Source organism: Parasteatoda tepidariorum, chromosome 1 (assembly GCF_982258835.1).
Source record: "Parasteatoda tepidariorum strain Cologne lab strain chromosome 1, Ptep-v5.0, whole genome shotgun sequence".
Classification (NCBI taxonomy): domain Eukaryota; kingdom Metazoa; phylum Arthropoda; class Arachnida; order Araneae; family Theridiidae; genus Parasteatoda; species Parasteatoda tepidariorum.
Genome location: NC_141755.1, coordinates 128,134,531 through 128,157,498, shown reverse-complemented (window position 1 = coordinate 128,157,498; position 22,968 = coordinate 128,134,531). Strand labels below are relative to the sequence as shown.

The following is a 22,968-nucleotide window of genomic DNA, read 5'->3' as shown; positions in this document are numbered from 1 at the left end:
GATATGAATTTGAATATGTAGCTAAAAACAGAATAGCTGAATTCTAGTTGTACTTATTCTTTCAAAACTAAAAAATACTTACCAAGAAAACGATTAAAATTAATTAAGAATCAGCACAAATGGCACTATTTCAAGTAACTTGGATAATTTTTTATTGTTGTTTTCCGAATTATATGGATACAGAAATATATACTATTCTATAACGAAGAAGAATATGCTATAACTATTACAATTCTGTATGTTCTGAATTCATATTTATTCAATGGAATGACGAAAGCAATGTTGACTTCACTTTAATTCGTAATGAATTGAAGACAGAAGAAATGCATTTTACCTTAATACACACATCTGTAACAGTATCCGAAATCGGAAGTCATCAGTTGCGAGTTTGTTGATAGTAGAAATTAAAAATTATTGAGGAATTTTTCTTCAAATGTTTGGCGTGTTCTGTTCCTGAAAGATTTACTAATATTCTGGAGATTTTTTTCAAGTTCTTCGGCCTTTTCCTTAGGGAAATTTCGTTTCTTATTTGCTGCTAAAAAATGGCGTCTGATTCTGTCAATGATTTCGATGGAACTAAATGAAAACGTGATAAATTAATGTCTGATATTTACAGGCTCCCGCTAGACGGCGTACTCGAGAGTTGCGATCGCGAATTGTTTTTTTCTATAAATATTTTTTCAGTTTGATTTGATACACATATAATTTAATAGGATAGTATTTTTTATTTTCAAATTTAGTGGATAACAATTGTAAAAAATGAGTGAAAACAATCCCACGGATAATGCGACGGATTTAAGGTTATGTCAAGGTACGTCTCTTGTGAATATCAATTGATTGTTAGGTTTTCTCTTTTGAAATTACATTATGACGCATTCACATACATTATTAATACAAATACGTTTTCCATGGCGAGACGATGAGGCAACCACAAGCACTTCCACTGGTTCAAGAGGTCCACGAGGGAAAAATGCACAATATTACCGTGATTACAGAGCACGGAAGCGAGCGGTGCAGGAAAAAGAGTTGTTGAATAGAACTAGTGATCCTTCTACGACTGCTGATTCTTCTACAATTAACGTCGCAGGTTACAAAGTTTAACTTCTTCCGCGCGGAGGGACTCCACGCACTATTTTTTTTTATATAGTGTATAATAAATTATTATACAGTATATGATAATTATTATAACCGATATAATAAATATATTCTATATTTATCTAATATAACGTCGAATTTATTCAATCGTAGAATTTATATTTTCTATCGTCTCATTTAACCCATGGATACAGGAGTGTAAACAAGTGCAAAACAGTCAGCTTAAAAACAACAAAGCTGTATAGAGTATCACCTGAGTAATTAAGATTTTACATAGAACCTTTATAGTGCGTCTAATAATAGGGCTAGGGACTGTTACTCTATAACAGAATTTTAGGATGTTAATAAATAGGATAGTATTTATAATTATTGAATCGTCAAAATAAAAAAATTTTTATTGCAGGGGGTGGGGGAGTGTAGTATTATATTATGAAACCTCAATCGGCAGTGACATCCAAAATTTGAATCGGAATAGGAGAGAAATACGAGATTAAAAAAAGAATAAAGTGGAATCGGTGCAACCTGTCGGAGTTTGGGATAGAAAATTGCTTTCGCTATGGTATGGAGAAGGTGGATTGAAATGTAGGAGGCAACATTTGGCGTCATAGAGGTGAGAGTGTCTATTGTTGCTTTTAAAGGGGGACCTTTTTGTGTAAAGAGAATGGAGTGATTAAGTAGCCTCAACAGTTGGGCCCATATCTCTGGGAGGAGTGATAGAGGTTGCTATACTTGCTGATCTGGGATGTAACGGGGAAAAAATCTGTTGTCTTTTTTTTTTTTTTTTTTTTACTGCTATTTTGCTCGATCCATTTTTTAAAAAATTCATTTTCGAAAGTACCACTTTAGGGTTTACTTTAAGCCATTTTTTCTTGGTTTTACTTACATATTCGTTAATCGCTTCCCTTAACCAATTTTTTGGGGGAAAAAAACGTAAAAAATCAACTTATTTTTTTTAATTTCAATAATAAATACGAGGAACTAAAACAAAATATAATACACAAGTTCTAAGTTGACATTTTAATTATTTTTTATATGTAAAAAATATTTAATTTACCATCCCAAATTATCTCGGGCAAATGAAAAAATATAATGCGAGTCTTTGTATAGGTTCACATCTATCTTCATCATCTGAAAAATCATCTGCATTACTATCACTTTCGCTCTCGAACGCCATTTTTTTTTTTACTCTTTTTTCGATGTAAATTCATCCACCATTGTAAATACAATTGTACAATACACGTCTGCAGTCCCACAAACAGCTCAACTCCCAAACAAATGTTGGCAAATTTCCCATCGCAGCAAATTATTATTATTTTTTGCTTTGCTTCCAGCCGATTGAAAACGTGATAAAACAAAACATATGGAAGAATTCTGCTATGCCCGAGTTTATTCGGGATCATAAATATTTACAATAAATGCATACCCGAGTCAACTCGGGATATTCAGGGAAGCGGTGAATGAAAAAAAAATATATTAAATGAACTTTCACTTTCAACGTCCAAATTGAATTAGAATCCATCGAGAAAGCCCAAAGAAGTAAACTGTGCTATATTATAATAAAAAATTCACTTTATGTCAACACTATTTTTTAAAAAAGCAAATTGAAAAAACAAGGTAAGTGCTTTCACGATCTTATTAGATTTCGAGAAAAGTAACTTGACAACTATTTTCTCTCTGTTGCCAATATTAAGAACCTAAAATATAACTTCATAAAACTAATAGAAATAAAATTTATATTGAAATACATTTTTTTTGTAACATGTAGTTTACTACATATAGATGCCAAATATATAAAAATCTCGATTTTAAATTTTCTATTGCTTACGCTGATTTTTTTTTTTTTTTTTTTTTTTTTTGTAGGGCAGTCTGCTTTTGACAGGTTTTCTTCGTAGTATGACTCACTTACTTCAATAGAAATTAAATATAATGGTTAGACTAGTGGAACTTTCCTTACACCAGTTAAAGACATTATTGTAGAACAATAAAAAATCATTCATTTTTTTTTTCCAGTTTTACCTTCTTTTTAATACATATGAAAATTCATTTTAATACATAAACACATATAAAAATGTTTTATGAAGAAATTAATGAATGAAAAGATTTTTGAATAAATAAAAATTCAATTAAAAGTTTTTTTGTAAGGTATCAGATAAAAGAAAAAGGTGTTTTTTGAAATAAAATGCTCTCTCTTTTTTTTAAAATCTGAGTGGAGAAGTTGTTTACTATAAAGCTGTAAAAACTTATGTAATCAAACTTTTTATAAACGTTTTCGCATTACTTTTAAGATTAGTAGGATTCAAAGAATGCTTTAACTTTGTGATTTATTCATTATAGGGTAATAAAGATTACATTCTTTATTGCAATCCATTATTAATACACTAATAGACACGTTACAGTACAGCTGTGAAAAATATATATATTAGAGTTGCAAAATTATTGACTATTTTAATTGCTGTGAAGTTTTTTTAACCGCTTCCCTGATGATCCCGAGTTTACTCGGGTATTGCAAATATTTATTTACCCGAGATAACTCGGGCGTGTACGTTTTGTTTTATCACATTTTTACTCGGTTGGAACCAAAATAATAATAAATAGACTGGAAGTTTGCCGAATTTCGCCCTTGAGTGTGTTTTGTGCTATTTCATATACGATGGTTGCTGTATTTACATAGAAAGAAAAATGGTAAAATAATGTGGTATCATTTCAGCACTGGTGTTTGGAAAGTTGTTTTAAAAACTATCCTATTTATATTTATTCCCCTTCATCACTCGGGACTGATGGTAAACTATATGTTTTTTATACATAAAAAAAATTTAAATTTCAACTTACAATTTGCAAATTAAGTGTTTCTTTTTAGTTCCTTGTATTTATGATTGAAATAAAAAAGAAGTTGATGTTTCGCATTTTTTTTTTCTTCAAAAAAATTCGTAAGGGAAGCGGTTAAAAAAATAATAAGCCAGTGGATGTTGTTTTCGGATAATAATCCCGATGAAACGTTTTTCCCTCAAAAAGTTAAAATGAGGCAGGTGTACTTGTTTGAAAATTTAGTTTGAATGAGTTTTTATTTGAAAAAAGTTAGTAAAATCGGATTAAGTAGAGAGAGAGAGAGAAACCACCTATTTTGGCATCTATCACGGGTCGGTTTTTTGAAGTTTCCTTTTCAATGCTCTACTGTCAAGTCTTCAAGTGTCTCTGGGGGTGAGTTTAATATGATTATCGGTAAGTGAAACTCTATTTTCAAAATGGCCACTTCAGGGTATCGGTTGCTTTTTTAAGCCCTCGCGCAGGGGGAGTGACAGCTGGGTTGTCATTTTAAATGAATACTCTAAATACTGGAGGAGTCACTACAACTGGTGGTTTTGTTTTATAAACCAATTTAATTTTTTAATCTGCTTAAACCCATGATGTGGTGGCAATATTCTACTTATTGGCTTTTATTTTAAAAATCTTCTGAATCCATGATACACATTGAAATACGGCAAATAAATATTATTGCCGTTGATTGTTGCAGAAATAAAAACAACTCTTGGCAAAGTATTCATTGTATTAATAATATATAGCAAACTATACTATATAGTAGGGGAGAGTGGGGTCAATTGTAACATTTTTTACTTAACTATTTTTAACTAACAAAAAATCCAATATATTATTAGTATTAATTGACAGACGAGTAAAGTAGACTATCCTCTACTAGAAAAAAAAATAAATACCTGATTTTAAATATTATTATATTAGTTATTAACAATTTTTGACAGTCGTGCAGTTGTTACAATTGTCCCCACTTACGGGGTCAATTGTAACAGTTCATAAATTCAACTAAAACATAGTTAATTATATATATTATCATAGTTGTGATATATTTTTTTATTGATCAAAATAGTAGTGATATTTTAGGAGTAAAAATAATAATGAGCAGAAACCGAAAGGGTTAAACTTTTAACTTTAAGGGGTTAAAAATTTTAATTTATGCTGTGAAAGGTGACAAATAAAATAATGCACATGCAACATAATATAAATGCTATAGGAAACTATTGGTGGTTCTTAAAGAGTTAAGTAATGGTTTGTAAACATAAGATTATTTATTTTCAGCTGTTACAATCGTCCCTTTACTTATTGTTACAATTGTCCCCAAGACGCCATTTCAGCTTCATTTGTTAAAAACAATGCTAGTTAATTAGCAAAACTAATCTTTTTTTTTATTGAAATGTTAATTAAAGTGTCCACTTACATATTCGGTTACTAATTTTTATTTGTTTAAACAAAATTACTTTGTTACAATATAATATTCTAATACCAAAAAAAGTACTTGCGTGGCGTGAAAATATCTTTTGTGATGTAACTCTTTCAAAAGTACATAAAAGTGGTTGCCATCAGGGGTGTACATGTAGATTTATTAAATACACCTTGTGCGCCACCTAGGAACCAAATCTAGAACCCGACACTCGAAATTTTTGCTCTGTTACAATCGTACCCTGTTACAATTGACCCCACTCTCCCCTATAACTATATCGTACAGTCCCTGGCCATATTATTAGACGATTCTATGTAAAATTATAATTATCAGGTGATAATCTGTACAGCTGTATTGTTTTTACTCGGACAAAACCGGTTTGCATTTGCTGACGCTCCCGTATCAATGGGTGAACATCGTAATGCAATACGTTAAAAATAAATACAAATAGGAAGTCTATGTAAAAAATCTCCCGAATAAAAACCCATTACATGCATGTTTAACTATAAAAGTATTGCCTATAAGCTCGTGTCATTATTAAAACACTACCTCATCATTCGATCCAATTAATGTAATAGTATAACACCTGATATAACAAATATTCTATATTTATATAATATATATCGTCTCATTTATCCTATCGTCAAATTTATATATTATACATCGTCTATTTTAACCTATTGATGCACGAACGTAAACAAGTGGAAACAGTCAGCTTAAAAACAATAAAGCGCTGTATCACCTGAGTAATTAAAATTTTACATATAATTGTATATCTGTATAGTATATATAGTATACTATATAATATAAACTGTCTATCAAACTACAACTAAGAATTTCACATATTGAACCAATTTATTTTTTTATCTAACCCATGATATGGTTCAAAATATAGAAAAGACAAAATTAATGATTCTATAATAATATTTTAAAAATAATAATTTTTTTTTTTTCTTTTAGACTTTTAGCATTTATGTTTCAATTGTCGAAACTTAAGATAAACAAATTTCTGAATGGGTGCTGCAAATTAATACGTAATCAAGGAAAACGAATACTATTCGAGGAATCCGAACTACTACTGAAGAAAGCGAGGCGTGAAGCATCGAAACCTGCTGAAGGAAATGAATTCAGTCTATTAGGACTCTGAACTATTTAAGATCTGTTGTTTTTCTCTGTCCCCCATGCTTTGGTGATTATCATTTGCGTTTCTTCTTCGTTTTGAAGTTTTGAATGCGTTTAATTTTTCTTATTCCATACTTGAGGCATTTTTAAGATATTGATTGTAAAGAACAGTTGTCAATCAAAATAATTACCAGTTTTCTAACGGAAAAGGGAGGGTTTTCATTCAAATTCCTTTAAAAAGTTTCTTTTTTATGCATTAATCCATGAATAGTTTTAAAATCGTAACATAAAATATTGAAAATGGATGATTTGATTATGATATAGGAGCAGTTTATGCAAATACAGCCATATTATATATAATCCACGATCATTACAAATTATTAGAACTTTACGTCAATTTTATTTAAACGATGCTTTTTGAATTTATAATATTTTTGTTTCAAAATACTATTTCAGTGACATCGTTGATTTCCTAAGTGTTTTTTTTCCCCCTTCAATAATAAATACAGTCAAACCCCGCTATAGTGAACCTTCAAGGGACCGATTCACTAAAACCGAGACTTCGTTATATCCGTTCCACAACCAAATTTAACTAATGGTTTCTAACTCCCCCTTTTTATTAAATATTATTTAAATAAATGACTAATGAAATGAAATTCAAAAATGACTGAAAACTAAAGCAACAAAAATGTGTTTTATTTTTTATGACTCATCGTCTTGCGTACAAGAACAAAAAAAAATTTTTTTTTTTTTTTCTTTAGCTGATGAGCCCACATTAGATATGGAAACATTTCCTGACTCTTCGATAATTTTTCCTCCGATAATTATTTCGCTTTTTAAACCTGTCAGCAGAAAAGTAGTCTCACTCAGTTTGACTTGAAGCATTTGTCCAGATGGAGGAAGATGGAGGCTTTTTTGAATGCTGAATCCATTCAGTAATGAAGCAAACAAGAAAATATGCTTGTTGCTACATTGATGGTTTTAAAAATCTGTATTTATTTTGAAGTAGACATTTCAAAAATATTTCTTAAAAAGTGAAGACAGAAAAAACTCTTTTTTTGATCCACACGAAAATAAGACTGTGTAGCAAACATTTTGTTCACTCTATCCGGGAGTTGTTCACTATAGCGGGGTTTGACTGTCTACATTTAAAAGAGCTCTCGCAAAGGGTTGTATCGAGGGAATGACAGTTTGGAATATATTAGTGAAAACATTCATTAGAAGGAAGGAAAAAAAATTGAATGACTCTTTTCAGCTATTAAAATATGCATTTAAATGACCTTTTATTTGCAATATTTCACGGTATTTCTTCAAGTTTAGAGAATTTGTAATAGTGAAAACATGATAACCTCAACATAAAAAAAAAATAAAAAAAGAAGGAAAACTAATGAAAATAAGGAAAATGTATATAAAAATAAATAATAGTAAATTAAAAAATATATATTGTATGCATTAGAAATATTTCTTTTCGCAAAAAGTTTCTTAATCAGGTCTTCATTTTTTTTTTACTGCAAAATACTTCATAAAAGCTCTATCGAAAGAAAAAAAACTCCTTTATTTTGAAAGCAAAATAAATAAATAACGAAATAAAATAAAACAATATAAACACTAACAAATAAAACAGAATAATAAACATTTATTTATAAAATTAAATTGTTGAAAACAAATGACTTAATGAAGTTAAATGATTTACGAAACAAAATTATTAATAAATAAATAATAATAACAATTTTTTAAAAAAAAATGTTTGGCAGAAAGACTTATTTCCACAAAAAACAAACTTTTCCTTCTTTCCTCTTTTTTTAGACCTTATAATTTATTTTCCATGACTTGCTTATTGTACAAAATTGGGAAATCAATTAAGAAAATTTTATAGAATGAAGAAAATTCTATTTAGAAATAAATAAAATAATAAATAAATAAAACATTTAATAAGCGAATAAAATATTAAATTATTAATTTCAAGCCAAAATATTGCATACACTTTTTATTATACGTCTTAGAAATGGACTTTATAATTTTTTCCACGACTTTCCAACCATAAAAAATTTGATTTCATAATAATCCATAAATCAAAATTCTACAGAATTAAGAAAATTCTGTTGAGATAAAATAAAAGTAAAAAATAAATAAATAAATAAATAAGCAAATAAGGAAATAAATAACACAAAAAATAAAACAGTACGCAAAGAAAAAATAAATATATATTTTAGAAAAAATACACTGTACGCAGCAAAAACACTCTCTACTTATTATCTTAATCGTTAGAAATAGAATAATTTTTTTTTACAATAACTTGCTAACAGAGGAAGAAAAAAAATCGGAATATCATTGGATATATTACACTCTTCTAAACTTTATTCACAGAAGGTCTATTGAATTTCCATTGAACTCTACGAACACCACAAACTTCCCCAACCCCCCTCCAATAAAACCATCCCCGCCCCCCCCCCCCAATACAGCGACAAAAGAATCTCTGGAAGCTTGGCGATCGTTGACAATTATTTCTACAGCAACCCCCCACCATACACCTTGCTCGAAATTATCACCGGTTTTATATTCATTCCGCACTATGCACTACACGTTTTTCACTTTCACAACTATTATGAAGTCTTGCAATGTGACTTAATATAGCGCTACTATTAATATAGCCAATGCCATGCGTATTCTCTTAGAATAGTTTCATTCCTATTCATTTCTTAAATTATATTACATTTCATTTTGAAGGAGTATTTTCGAAACCATTCCTAAAAAAAAGACAGCTGGTTAGTTTCATACACATGGCATGTTTGAATAGGGCGGCATGGCAAATTGTACTGTAGCTTACTGACATTCTTAACATGCCATAGACATGAAATGGATTGAAATAACACGACATGAAATGGATTGATAACACTTGCTGAAGTCTTAAAATTAAAAAAAGAATAAAAATGACTCACTCTTTCGAATAAAAAATAATATTTTATAAAAGTAACTTTTCTCCAAAGGATTATGTTTTCAAACCTTCCTCATTGCATATGAGATGAACTATCTTTTGATGTTGTTGTTGTTGGTGATGTTACCGCCTTCATCCTCAGCCCTCGGTACATTTGAACTACAAATCTTGAGTATACATAACTACAGGGGTGAGGTGGCGGATGGTTCTTGCTGCGGTGGTTTCCGCTCGGACGATGGGTCTTGTCCATTGCCCTGTAAGACTGCCTTCCGACTTTGTCTGAAAGAATACCAAACTGATGTGAAAACAAGTGGCGTCTGCACATTTGGTAATCAGTCTACTGAAGTAGTGGCTGCAAATTCATTTTCTGTAGAATCTCAACCCTCCAAAGAAGTTATTCTAAAATTACCTTTTACATTCAGGTGGACGGTAAGAGTTCATTCATGATTTTTATTGCTGTTATGTATTTTACTACATGCATTTTTCTATACATATTTTCTATATATAATTTTCTATACATATTTTCTATACATATTTTTCTATACTTATTTTCTATATATATTTTCTATATATATTTCTCTATACATATTTTTCTATATATATTTTTCGAGCTGTATTTTTCTATACACATTTTTCTATATAGATTTTTCTATACTTATTTTTCTACATATATTTTCTATATATATTTATATTTTTTTTCTGTACATATTTTTATGTATATTTTTCTACATATTTTTATATATATATTTTTCTATACATATATTTTTCTATATATATTCTTATATATACATTTTTATATATTTATTTTATATATATATTTTTCTATATATATTTTTCTATATATACTTTTCTATATATATTTTTATTTATACATTTTTATATATTTATTTTATATATATATTTTTTATATATGTATTTCTAATTTATATATATACAGTCCTTGGTCAAATTATTACACGCACTCTAAGATTCTTTGCAAAGTCTTAATTATCAGGTGATACTCTATACAGCCTTATTGTTTTTCCGCTGCTGAAATTATTTTATCACTTGTTTACGTTCGTATATCAATGGGTTTACATTGTTTTGCAATACGTTAAAAATAAATACAAAAAGGAAGTCTTGAATAAAAACCCATGACATGTATGTTTAAATAAAAAAGCCACTCGTCCAAAACATGCCATTATTAAAAAGCTACAGTCTAATAATTGGGTCTAATTATTATAATATACAAATATAATACTTGATAAAATAAATATTCTATATTTATATAATATATGTTATGTAATAGGTTAAATTATGTTCCATTGTTATGAAGTTCGGACCCCTTAATGTTATTTTTACTTTTTGCGTTTTTAGTCATATTTTTAAAAATAATTGAGCAATTTAAAAAAATGCACTCACTCATAAAACCCATTTACCCGAAGATAATTTCAAGCAAAAAATAATTTTTAATAATTATTATTTTGTTTAATTGTAGATGAATTATGAAGCTTTTATACCATCTACGTATTTTTCTATAGCAAAATCTAAAGTTTCTACAGTTTTTATTTGGTAGAAGTCGAGAAAAATTAATTATTTTTAAAAAAATAATTTGGCGACAATGAAGAAATATTTAAATGGGACGATTAATCTTTATGTGTGGTTAACTTACGAGGAATTTAGCGCGCGTAGAGTAAATAATAAATTTAAACAAACGTATGCATTTATTTGGAATATTTAATTTCTTCATTATATATATTTTATAATTATTAATGCGAATACGTAGTCAACATTTTGAAGCATCTTTCGAAACGTCTTATACACCGTTTTAATCTTGAAATAAATTTGTTAAATCTGTGCTTGTTTCGCAAAATTATTTTTCCAACTATTTAATTAAATTTTAGCATTTCTCAAAATCTTATTCTTTACGATACCAGGTATATTACTTTTCCATTAATATACTAATCAATTGTTCCAGTACTTTAATTTATGTTTTCCTTCAAAATAAAATTCCTTTTTAAATTATTGTTAAATTTTCAATGGAAGAAAATTATTGCCAGCTAGCTAAGAATTAAATCTTGTTAAAAGAATTAAAAATATACTGTATTCAATATTATTCGATGCAGAACAGCTGACTAATTACAAAACATGCTATTGTTTTCGAATGGAGATAGCTTTACATCATTTCTAACTAAGTTTTTACCCAGAAAAATGTCGAAACAGTCAAAACAGCACAAGTTCTGAGAAGAAATAATATTAATTATGAGAATAATTATAAAAAATTATAATTCTTATAATTATAAGTATAAATATAGCAAAAATAATAATTAGAAGAAATATGTTTTCGGAAAATGTACAATGGATACATGCAAAAAATGGGTTGAATTAAAAAATCTTATTCTCTGTGTTTTGTTTAATTATAATAAAGTGTTTTTTAGCTTATTTCCTTCCTAACATCCATATTTCATACGTTCAATCAAGAAGCATAAAGCCCGGTCATTTGACAGGTATTATATTAAGTGTTGGTATGTTTAGTGTTAAAGTTATAAAAAATTTGAACGATAGTTCAACGAATTTCATTCAGTACAATCAGAAAGAAAAATTATTTTTTTGCCCCTTTTAAACAAACTTTGTTCAATAACTTTAGTCAAAAAGATACAGATCATTTTAATTTTCATTAAATGGCGAATTAAGTTTTCTTTTGAAAAAGAGTAAAAAAGAAAAAGAAAAAAAAACGTCCAGTGATTTTTGATGACAGCAGAGGCGAATACTACTGATAAAATTACTTTGACTCGACACGATACGTTTTTAGTTTTATTGTCCTTTTTCCCAGAACATCTGTAAGTACTTCCTCCCCCCCCCCCTCAAAAATTATGTTCGCGGTGTACTATTGAATGAACCCGACAGCACTTATTCATGTACCCCTCGAGTAATGAAAATCACAACTCAAGTTGAAATCTAAGGTGGATTAAACAATGTTTTTGTTAAGTGTGAACTAACTTTTTTCTAAATATACTTTGCACTTTATAGCTTCAGGCAAATTTTATCTCCAAATAACGTAATAAAAAGTGTTTAGTAAAATGTTTTACATTCTGGACAAATTATTAGACGTAATGCAAGATTATAATTGTATTGTTTTTAATCGGCTTTAACAGGTCTTCACTCGTTCGTGTATTGTAATGAAAATAAATACAAATATGAAGTCTATAAAAAAAATCTTCCGAATATGTATGTTTAAATATAAAAATATTGCATATAATCTAGTCATGTCATTATTACAGTGCGTGTAATCATTTGTTCTAATTAGTATAATGCTTGATATAATAAATATTCTATATCGTCAAATTTATATCGTCTAATCAGTTGATAGACAAGTCCAAACAATAAAGTCACCTGAGTATTGAAGATGGAGTGCGAATTTAGACAGTGTGGGGAACCTTCATCTATCAAAAGGTACCTCAAGATGTCTTATATACTAGTGAAGTGGTATTTAATATTTGTAGTGGTAGTTACGCCACAACTGTGCATAGAGAAGAGAACTTTTTCATACTTACTAAATCTGAACGATTTGTAATCCTCTCTCTACATAGTAAAGTTCCACCTCCCTCCATAAAATTAATACGACGGATAACAACTTGAGATGTGGCTCAACTTTTAAAACAATTTCTAGTTTTCCTATAATTACAGTCAGACCTTGATAGAAGGTCATCCGCATATAAGGTCACTTTTCCAAAGTCCCGGCTCACTGAATAGGAATTCTTTGTTACAAAATATTGGATAAATGGTCAAGTTTTAAAAATTGTTATCGCTTATAAGGTCATTTTTATCTGAAGCGAGGGAAGTTCTTTTCTAACAAAAGCCTATTTAACTTCCTTACAAGGCAATTACACCTTTCGAGTTCTAGGAAAATGTTGCAGCCAACGAACAAGCTACAATTTCTGAAATCGTTTCACAAGTTGTGGACAGTGAGGACAACGACAGTGATCCTGAGACTGTAGCTGTAACCCATGTGGAAACCTCCAATTCAATAAATGTGATACGAAATTTTTTTACAAATCATGAGGGAGCTGAGTAACATTTTGAGAAGTTACAAAATCTAGAAATATTGTTCAAAAAATGAAACCAAAAACAAGACAGACCTGCATAAATGATTATTTTAAGTAAGGTAAGGTGTAATGTATGTATGTGCACTTTGAGGAAATTTGTAAACAGCTTTATTGTAAATTAATTTCTTTTTTTTTTAAATCTAACTTTCTTTAATTCTTAACTAATTCTGTTAAAATTTATTGAGTTAAACATTTAATTTATGGCTGATCGTTTTCATTTGTATTAACATTTTTAAAAAGTCTTAATGTGTACTATTTACGTGCTTAGTTACGAACTGCTAATGAATCGGTTAAAAGGTCACCACGCTTATAAGGTCACTTTTGCGCTGTCCCTTAGGGTGACCTTATATCGAGGTCTGACTGTATAAGGTTTCCCTATAGTAAAAGGTTCAATATTGAATCTTTTTTTGGTGGCCTAAAATGTCCCGAGTTAACTTGCAAATATCTCCAGAATGTGTTCTGTTTTATCACTAGGCCGGTCTTCTTTGTTAGTTTTTCTGTTAGATTATGGGACGATGGTTGCTGAATGAACGGTTAAAATCATTTCACTGGCTTTTGGGAACTTTGAGTGTTTATCATAAGAACTGTGATTTAACTTTTCTCATTTTCCCTAGCTAACTCGTGATGGTAAATTAAATGTTTGTTTGCTTTTTTTACACATATTAATTAAAATTAAAATTTCAACTTAGAACTTGTAAATTGTGTTTCGTTTTAGCTTCTTGTATTTATTAATAAAATAAAAAAGTACGTTTATTTATTTTATTTTTTAATATGGTTAAGGGAAGGGGTTAAGATGTAAGTTTTACAATTCGAAAACCCGATTATAAACTATTTGTTGAAATGTTATGTCTGTAAATATTCATTTGTGATATTTTTTTTTTTTTTAAATATTTCAGAGATCATTTACTTTCATATTGGATGCATTGGATAGTGTGAATGAAAATGCTTTCCGTAAGTAAAAAAACATTTTTTTTTTTTTTTTACTAAACCCTTTTAAGACATTTTATGGGTTGGAAAGGGTGTAAAAAAAAACATTTAACTTTGTGTACGTGTTTGTTTAAATCTACGACAGCTTCTTGTTTCCCAGTAATGTATTTCAATGCCCTTAATTGAGATTGAAATTTTTATAAGAATTATATCATTTTAAAATGTTTTCGCTAAATTAAAACGAAGTCTAAAACATCTTTCCTTTTCCAAGTTTAAAAGATCTTAATTTAGTGTATTTTAAATTATTTTATCTATTCTCTAACATAAAAATAAGCACACTTTAATAAAATTGATGACTGATAAAATTATACAACATTGACTTCATCTAAATACTTTTCAGTCATTTCGGTATTTACGAACTTTTAATTTTATAAAAAGTCTACGTTGGGTGGTCCAACAGCAAACGCATTGCAATTTTATTAAAAAGATATTTGTCTTAATGGACACTGGAATTTCAAAAATAAATTTCCAAAAGTCTTCCATTCCCGAATTTTTTATAAGTCAATAAAAGGGTCGAGTGCCAATGACAAACAAATGTGTGACACATTTACATGATTTTGTGTTTCGCTATAACCACAGGGGAAAATGTTTCTAAATAAAGTGTAAAATTCGCACACCTATTTACATTTGATTTTTAATGAGTTCCTGTACATCACTGTCAAGCGGCCCCAACGGACCCGAGAAGGTCGTTAAGTGTTCACTTCTTTAATTGGAAATGTTTCTTTTTCAGGAATAATTGAACGCAAAGTATATTCTGGAATAATTCTACCCAGTACAGAATGGCATACACTAGTTTATAGGGGTAGTGCGGCCAAGATCAATTTCCGTATCAGAGTGGTGTGCGGTCCTTATTATTACAACAGCACCTGTACAGTATTCTGTAAGGCAAGGAATGACAAGTTCGGACATTACACCTGCGACGAGAAGGGAGAAAAAATATGTTTAGAAGGATGGAAGGGGGAGACCTGTGAACAAGGTTAGTTTTTTTTTATTATACATTTTTTGGAGACATGGTTTTTGCAAAGTTTAAATAAAATGCTGTTTTAGAACATTGAATACAGCCATATTATTATTAGACGCATTCCATGTAAAATTATCAAAAGTTTTTTTCACTCGGATGCTTGTTTACGCTCCTGTATAGCATTGATATCTCACGAATCGTGTTCAAATATAATCGTGCAAAACAAGTCATTATTAAAACTCATCATTCGATCTAATTAATGTAATAGCTTGATATAATAAATATTCTATATATCGTCTAATTCATCCGATCGTCGAATTTATATTACAGATCAGACACATAAGTTGCATAATATTTACCTGATAATAATGATTTTACATCTAATCATTTGGCCCTGTATTTTATGGAGATTTACTTTGACATGCTTCCACGCTTTTTTTTACACACTTCTTTTTAAATAAAATGAACATTTATGCTGTTTTGGAGCAATGGCCATCTCTCATGGCTTTCACTTGTTGAACAATGTCATGACTGTCTAAAAATGAATATTGTTTTTTCAGCTGTGTGTAAAGAAGGGTGTCATGCTGAACATGGATACTGTGAACAGCCCGGGCAATGCCTGTAAGTATGGATGAGGAAATTTCTTATCTTTTCATGATTGCATACATTAGATTGAGAGACGGGATGGCTCAGGGGATAGAGCCTTCCAATGATGCGAATCCAGGCTATGACGGGTCAACACGAATTGCGTATCCGGCTTGCACGAACCACAGTGCTGACGTGAAATATCCTCAGTGGTAGACGGGTTAGAGTTCACTTGCCGTGAGGCTAACCGTGGGAGGATCTCGTGGTCTCCATGTAACGGGTGAGTTCCATTCAAAAAGTTCTCTACGAAGACAAATTTCTCCCAATACTTGACCCTTGTGTTCTGGATCGGGTTCAAAATGACAAGGCATGACTAGTCGTAAACCCAATAAAATTGGGTCGGCTGTTCAACGATGGTTATAAAAAAAAACATTAGATTGTCTTTTTTAAGCCTACGTTTAAAATACTGATTTCTGGAACTTGAGAAAAATTAGCATCGAATGCGAAGTGATTTTTCGAGTTTTGGTTACTACATTAAAATTGTTTTACAATTCACATTTATATATTGCAGCAGCACATATTTATTTTATTCTTTTAACAAAAACAAATAGATTTAAGAAGCAAACCAAGTCAAACAATTTTGATGTGTGTCTCACGAGGGTCCAACATCATTAGATGGTCCTCCAACATTTTCCATTATGTTTTTGATATGCCAACCAACTTCCTTCATTCCATGATGGTATAATTGTTCACCATCAAGAGAAGGATGGGGGGTCAATCCCTACATTGGGACGGTTCATGATAGTTCCAACATTTGATGATGGACATTTTTGATCTTCATTTAAGAATCCTTTTGGTGTTCTGCGTGCAGGAAACAGTACAGAGCTCCATTTAAAATGTTCTAGTTGAAATTTTGATTGACTATTTCCTGTTGTAATGCTTGTGACAAAATTGTCGTTAAATAATTATTATTTAATTTGGTACCGAATGAGATTTGAATACTGTAGTTTTTCGGAAAGACATTTTTAACAGCGCTTTGTGATGATAGGGTGATTCATTCTGATTGTTTTGGAAAGCATTCCAATATACATTGTCGTCCAGCGCAGAGGGTCTCTCAAAACATGAGAGCTCTAGTTCATCAGAAAGTGATCGTTGTGGTAAGTTTCCTTTCGCACTAGTTTCGTCATACATTCTGCCGACAAAAAAATTTTAATTCGGCCTCTAGAGCTTCAGTTTAAGTTTGAGTACTATAGTCATTCTTAAAGTAGTTGGAAAATTTTGTTTGACAAAAACTTCTCTTTAAAAGCAATATCGTGATAAGTTCAGTGGCTTGAGGAATACAGAAAATGATTGAATCTGACTGTGACTTCGAAAACTGTTTTGAGTGCTCTAGCTCATCTGAAAGTGGTCGAAATTCCATCGACGCCAACATTCATCTGTAGAGTTTCCCTCACAAAGATATCCATTAGGTTAACAGAAAATGAATGAAATATAACTTATATAAAGGAAAAATATTTATTTAAGTGATAAAAAAAAGGACGGTAGATTTCAATCTAAATATGAATGCTGAAGAAGGTAAAAGTATTTTGTGAAACACGTACATAGGGGAAGGATATGAAACATCCTTTGCAACCCATGATTTGGAATGTTTAACAGATTCCATCCCATTTATCAATATTTTATATAGGACTCTTTTATGTTAGAAGGAACATTAAATATGACTATCAGTTTTTTATCAAGTTGAACAAAACAAAAATATTGAATTACAAATTAAAATAAGAAGTAGATTTTTACCTGAGAAATAAATTTTTTTTGTACCGTTGTGGTATGTTAAATTTCACAGATATTAAGAAATTAGGTTTGTTTTTAACAAAGAAAAGTAATTTAAACCCATATAGATTTTTTACGAAAATTGTTCGCAAAAAATGACAACTAATATATTCTCGGGCCCCAAAAAAGGCTTCGAGGGGGGCGAGTTGATAACCACTGTTCTAAAGTTAACGCAGTGTTAAAATAGCCCTTTTTTGCTGTTACCATACACTATCTGACCAAAACTATCTGGACACCCTATGGTGAAGGATGCCCCCTTTTGCATCCATCTGCACAAGTCGTTCCATCAGTTTTTTGAATAGGACTTCCATCTCAGCTGAAGTGAGTGCTTTGTAGTGGCATCTTTTGTCCCCAAAAGGTGTTCTACGGTATGCTCTGAGAAACACCCATTTCGTCAAGCCTCGATGGAGCAGTTGGAAGAGAAAATGGGCAGAAATATTGCCATTAGAGTTTCAGCTCAGAGTTCCAACCACAGAAACTAGCAGACCACGAGATACTTTTGGCCCTAGATAGTGTAGATAATGGAAAGTGTTCAACAATGCATTTCAATGTGTGTCGTCCATATGAAGTATTTCGTACAATATGCTTGCAGGTGCAGACATGGATGGAAATCTGAGTTGTGTGACAGGTGCGTCCCTTATCCGGGATGCAAACATGGCTACTGCAGTGGAAATCCGTGGGAGTGCATATGCGAAGTGAATTGGGGAGGCATCATGTGCGATCAAGGTACTATAATCTTTTGTCTTTTACAACAGTCCTGGAATGTTTTGCATTTCTTACCCGAATTTTAAAAATTTGGAATCCACGATGTTTTGAAGCGCGTCGTCTTTCTGGATGCCGAACCTGTGATGGTTGCCCAAGTCTATGATCCGCAGAATTCTACTTCTATCAGCCTCGACTCTAGTATTCCAATAGATATCCATTGAGCCGCGATAGCTCAGGGGATAGAGCGTTCGCCTTCCAACGAGGTGAACCAGGGTTCGATCCCGGCGGTGGCTGGTTGATACGAATTCCGCATCCGGCTTGCACCGACCACAGTGATCATGGGTTAGAGTCCCCTTGCCCTCAGGCTAACGTGGGAGAGGTTCTCGTGGTCTTCCTCTCCATGTACCGCAAAAAGTCCTCCAAGAAGGCAAATTTCTCCCAATACTTGATCCAGGAGTTCCCTTGTCTTCTGAATCGGATTCAAAATGACAAGGCTACGGAGTTGAACACGAGTAGTGGTAAACCCAAAAATTGTTTCGGTTGTTCATCGACGGTTATAAAAAAAGAAAAGAAATCTCCATTTCGGGTCACGAATGAGATATCTCAAAGTTCTAATTTCAGACACAGTAAAATTTGCAGGCTTACGATCAAGCATACAATTTTATGCTCATGACAAATGACGTCATTCATTGCAGCGCCCCTAACGTTGTAACTCTTATTTAACAGCATATATCAAATTTCACTTTGATTGTCTAACTTCGGGGAGAGTTTTATCGCTATTTTTCCTTAATTTATGATAAACAGTGCATTTTAACACCCTCCTCCACTAAGAGGTGCTTAGTCGCTTGCTCTTTTTGCCCCAAAATCTTTTTTCAATGTTCGACAGTTACCGAGGCGATTGGAACGATTCAAGAGTCTTGTGGGATCATTTAAATTGACAAGGCTACGGAGTTAAGCACTGATAGTCATAAACCTAAAAATACTGTTCATCATCGGTTATGAAATAAAATTAAATTCCATAAGATTTGTAGTGTATCTACTACTACAAAAATATAATTCCAATTCACTAGTATATTAGACGTGCTAACTCGATTCATTTTCACAGATGAAGGTTGACCGATAACTACTGATCCCCACAGATTTATTGTAAAAACTTCAGCCAACGTTATGATAAAATGAACGATTAGTTCTTTTCTTAAGTTTAATTGTATGGAATGAAATGTGATAAGAAGTTATTTTTTGTGTATTTATTTAGATTTGAATTATTGTGGAAATCATCATCCTTGTCAAAATTCTGGATTATGTGAAAATATAGCTCCGGATGCGTACCGGTGCACGTGCTCTCAAGGTTTTTCCGGAACTAACTGTGAAATAGGTAATAGTTTGTTATGTATTTCTATATAATTGAAATTCAAACGTGTTATTATTTCAACCAAAAATATTTTTATGGAAGAGTATCTCTTTTTGACAAACAATTAAAATACCTGATATTTTTTGTATTTTTTAAGAGACAGATATTAAATATTTTTTATAAGAAACCTATTAATGCAAATTTTTATTTTGCCTCAAAAGAATAACTTATTGCTAGTGATAGGATATTGATGATAAATGCATTCTTTTTTCGAATTTTTATGTATTCGTTTTTTTTTTCTTCATTTGTCATTATTTAAGGTTAAATTTGTCATTTTCTTAACTTTTTTTAATCATTTTTTGACTTTGAGTGATATTTTTCATCTAAAAAGCGTTGTTAGAAATAACTTTTTCTTGTTGCTTGTTTTTCTTTTCTATGTAATTATTTAATAGTCTTTTTTTGTCATTTCCTAAATTTTCAATCATTTTTTTTATGAATTTTGAGTGATAATTGTCATGTTGAAGGTATATTTTTGAATTACTTTTTTTCGCATTTTTCTTATATTTTTGATTGTTTTTTTCTTTTCCATGTAATTATTCAAGTTTCTTTTCTTTTCTTTTTTTTTTTTTTTGTTTTTTTTTTGTCATATTTTACACTCTTTTCCCATTTTTTAGTCATTTTTTAAGAATTTAGAGTGATATTTTTCATATCAAAAGCATTTTGCTTGGAAGTTATTATTTTTTTAATATTTTTTGTTTAATTTCTTTCTACACTATTATTTAAAATATTGTTTTACATTTTTTTAACACTCTACCCTTTTTTTAATCATTTTTTTTTATTAATTCTGAGTGATACTTTTCATTTTAAAAGCGTTTTGAAATTGGATTATTTTTCTTTGCCTTTTTTACATATATTTTTTTCTTTTCTATGCCATTATTTAATTTTTTTGCCATGTGTTAGCTTTTTTTCTTTAAATAATCATTTTTTTTATGAATTTTGAGTGATAATTGTCATGTTGAAGGTATATTTTTGAATTACTTTTTTTCGCATTTTTTTTATATTTTTGGTTGCTTTTTTCTTTTTCATGTAATTATTCAAGTTTCTTTTCTTTTCCTTTTTTTTTTTTTTTTTTTTTTGTCATATTTTACACTCTTTTTCCATTTTTTAAGAATTTAGAGTGATATTTTTCATATCAAAAGCATTTTGCTTGGAAGTTATTATTTTTTTAATGTTTTTTGTTTAATTTCTTTCAACACTATTATTTAAAATTTTGTTTTACATTTTTTTAACACTCTACCCTTTTTTAATCATTTTTTTATTAATCCTGAGTGATACTTTTCATTTTAAGAGCGTTTTGAAATCGGATTATTTTTCTCTGCGTTTTTTACATCTATTTTTTTCTTTTCTATGCCATTATTTAATTTTTTTGCCATGTGTTAGCTTTTTTTCTTTTAATAATAATTTTTTTATGAATTTTGAGTGATGATTTTTTATGAATAGAGAGTCATTTTGCTAGCGAATAAATTTTTTTTTCTGCATTTTTGGTTGTTATTTCTTTTCTACGCCATTCATTAGGGTTTTTTTAGGGAGCATTTTGTAGACTCTTTTCCAGTTGTTTAATCATTTTTTACATGTTTTTTTTTAAGAACATTACTTTTTAATTCAAGATAATTTTTTATGATTTGTACACTATCTTATTTTTTGTTTTTTAAAGGCATATTTATTAAATAGTTTTAGGTCTTCCATATTTTCGTATATTACTCTATTACAAGCAGCCAAATAAAAATAAAAAATGTCAGTATAAATTAATGAAGTTAAAACACTTTTTTAATGTTTTTGAACTAGCTGATAATCCATGTGTTTTGTCTCCTTGTCTCAATGGTGGTACTTGCTCTGAAATAAATGGAACATCCAGCTGTTCCTGTTCTCCTGGTTGGACTGGAAAACACTGCGAAGAAAGTAAGCACTTCTCTTACATTCTCTCTCTCTGTATATATATATATATATATATATATATATATATATATATATATATATATATATATATATATATATATATATATATATATATATATATATATATATATATATATATATATATATATATATATATAACACACATATATATATATATATATATATATATATAACATATATATATATATATATATATATATATAACACACATATATATATATATCTATATATATAAAAATCTCTTGTCACAGTTTTAGTGGTTAAACTCCTCCTAAACGGCTCGACCGATTTTGGCGAAACTTTATACGTATATTCAGTAGGTCTGAGAATAGGTTTATAACTAATTTTTTTTTCATTTTTTGGACAGATTTAACGTATATTTTAAATATATCTTTATTTAATCGTATTCGGATCCAAAAGAGTCATAGAAACATGATAAATCAAAAGTAATATTCACGCACGTTGCAACAAGTCATATTAAACTTTAATACTTATGCTCGCCCTTAAAAGAAGAGCATCAAACATATTTGCAAGTATGTGAATAAAGGCAGTGATATGGCAGTATTTCGAGTTGAAAATACCAATGTGACTGCTCTTCCAGTGAATAACAACGACGAAATAACGCTGTACCAAATTGGCCGGTACATCAACTCCAATGAAGCTGTTTGGCGTAACTTTGGATTCCCAATTCATGATCCAACCGTTAGTCATTTAGCCGTCCATCTTGAAAACGGTCAGAGCGTATATTTCACGAACGAGACTGCGATTGACCGAGCTATAAATCCATCAAAAACTACACTAACCGAATTTTTTTGAATTGTGTAATCGTGTGGATGCTTTTGGTGCCTTTGCACGGACATTACTCTACTCAGAAATACCACACTATTTCACATGGGCTCAAACAAAAAATGGACACCCTGCAAGCAAGGCACACCAGTTGATGCATGTCCCGGTTTATTCAAATCAAACACCGTAGGGGAGAGTATTTACAGTCAATCCAAGGCAGACTGAGTGCTTTTATTTTCGACTGTTGTTGGCTAATGTCACCGGCTCATTGTCATTTCAAGATATACGTAAAGTCGATGGACATCAGCATCCAAAGTA

At 30.2% G+C, this 22,968-nt stretch overlaps 1 protein-coding gene across 2 annotated transcripts in view; it reads left to right on the top strand.

The window, feature by feature from the left end:
* Window positions 1-8,998: 8,998 nt before the first annotated feature.
* The window catches only part of LOC107436622 (protein jagged-1b), a 47,491-nt gene continuing 33,521 nt past the window's right edge, over window positions 8,999-22,968 (top strand). The window contains exons 1-7 of one of the 2 annotated variants that reach the window (XM_087152602.1): window positions 8,999-9,812; window positions 14,365-14,419; window positions 15,186-15,431; window positions 15,977-16,037; window positions 18,424-18,557; window positions 19,792-19,911; window positions 21,733-21,846. In XM_087152602.1, coding sequence (XP_087008728.1) covers window positions 9,471-9,812; window positions 14,365-14,419; window positions 15,186-15,431; window positions 15,977-16,037; window positions 18,424-18,557; window positions 19,792-19,911; window positions 21,733-21,846 — 1,072 coding nt within the window. In that variant the 5' untranslated portion in view covers window positions 8,999-9,470. The remainder of the gene's footprint in view (window positions 9,813-14,364; window positions 14,420-15,185; window positions 15,432-15,976; window positions 16,038-18,423; window positions 18,558-19,791; window positions 19,912-21,732; window positions 21,847-22,968) is intronic. The other variant, XM_087152601.1, reaches the window with a different exon arrangement.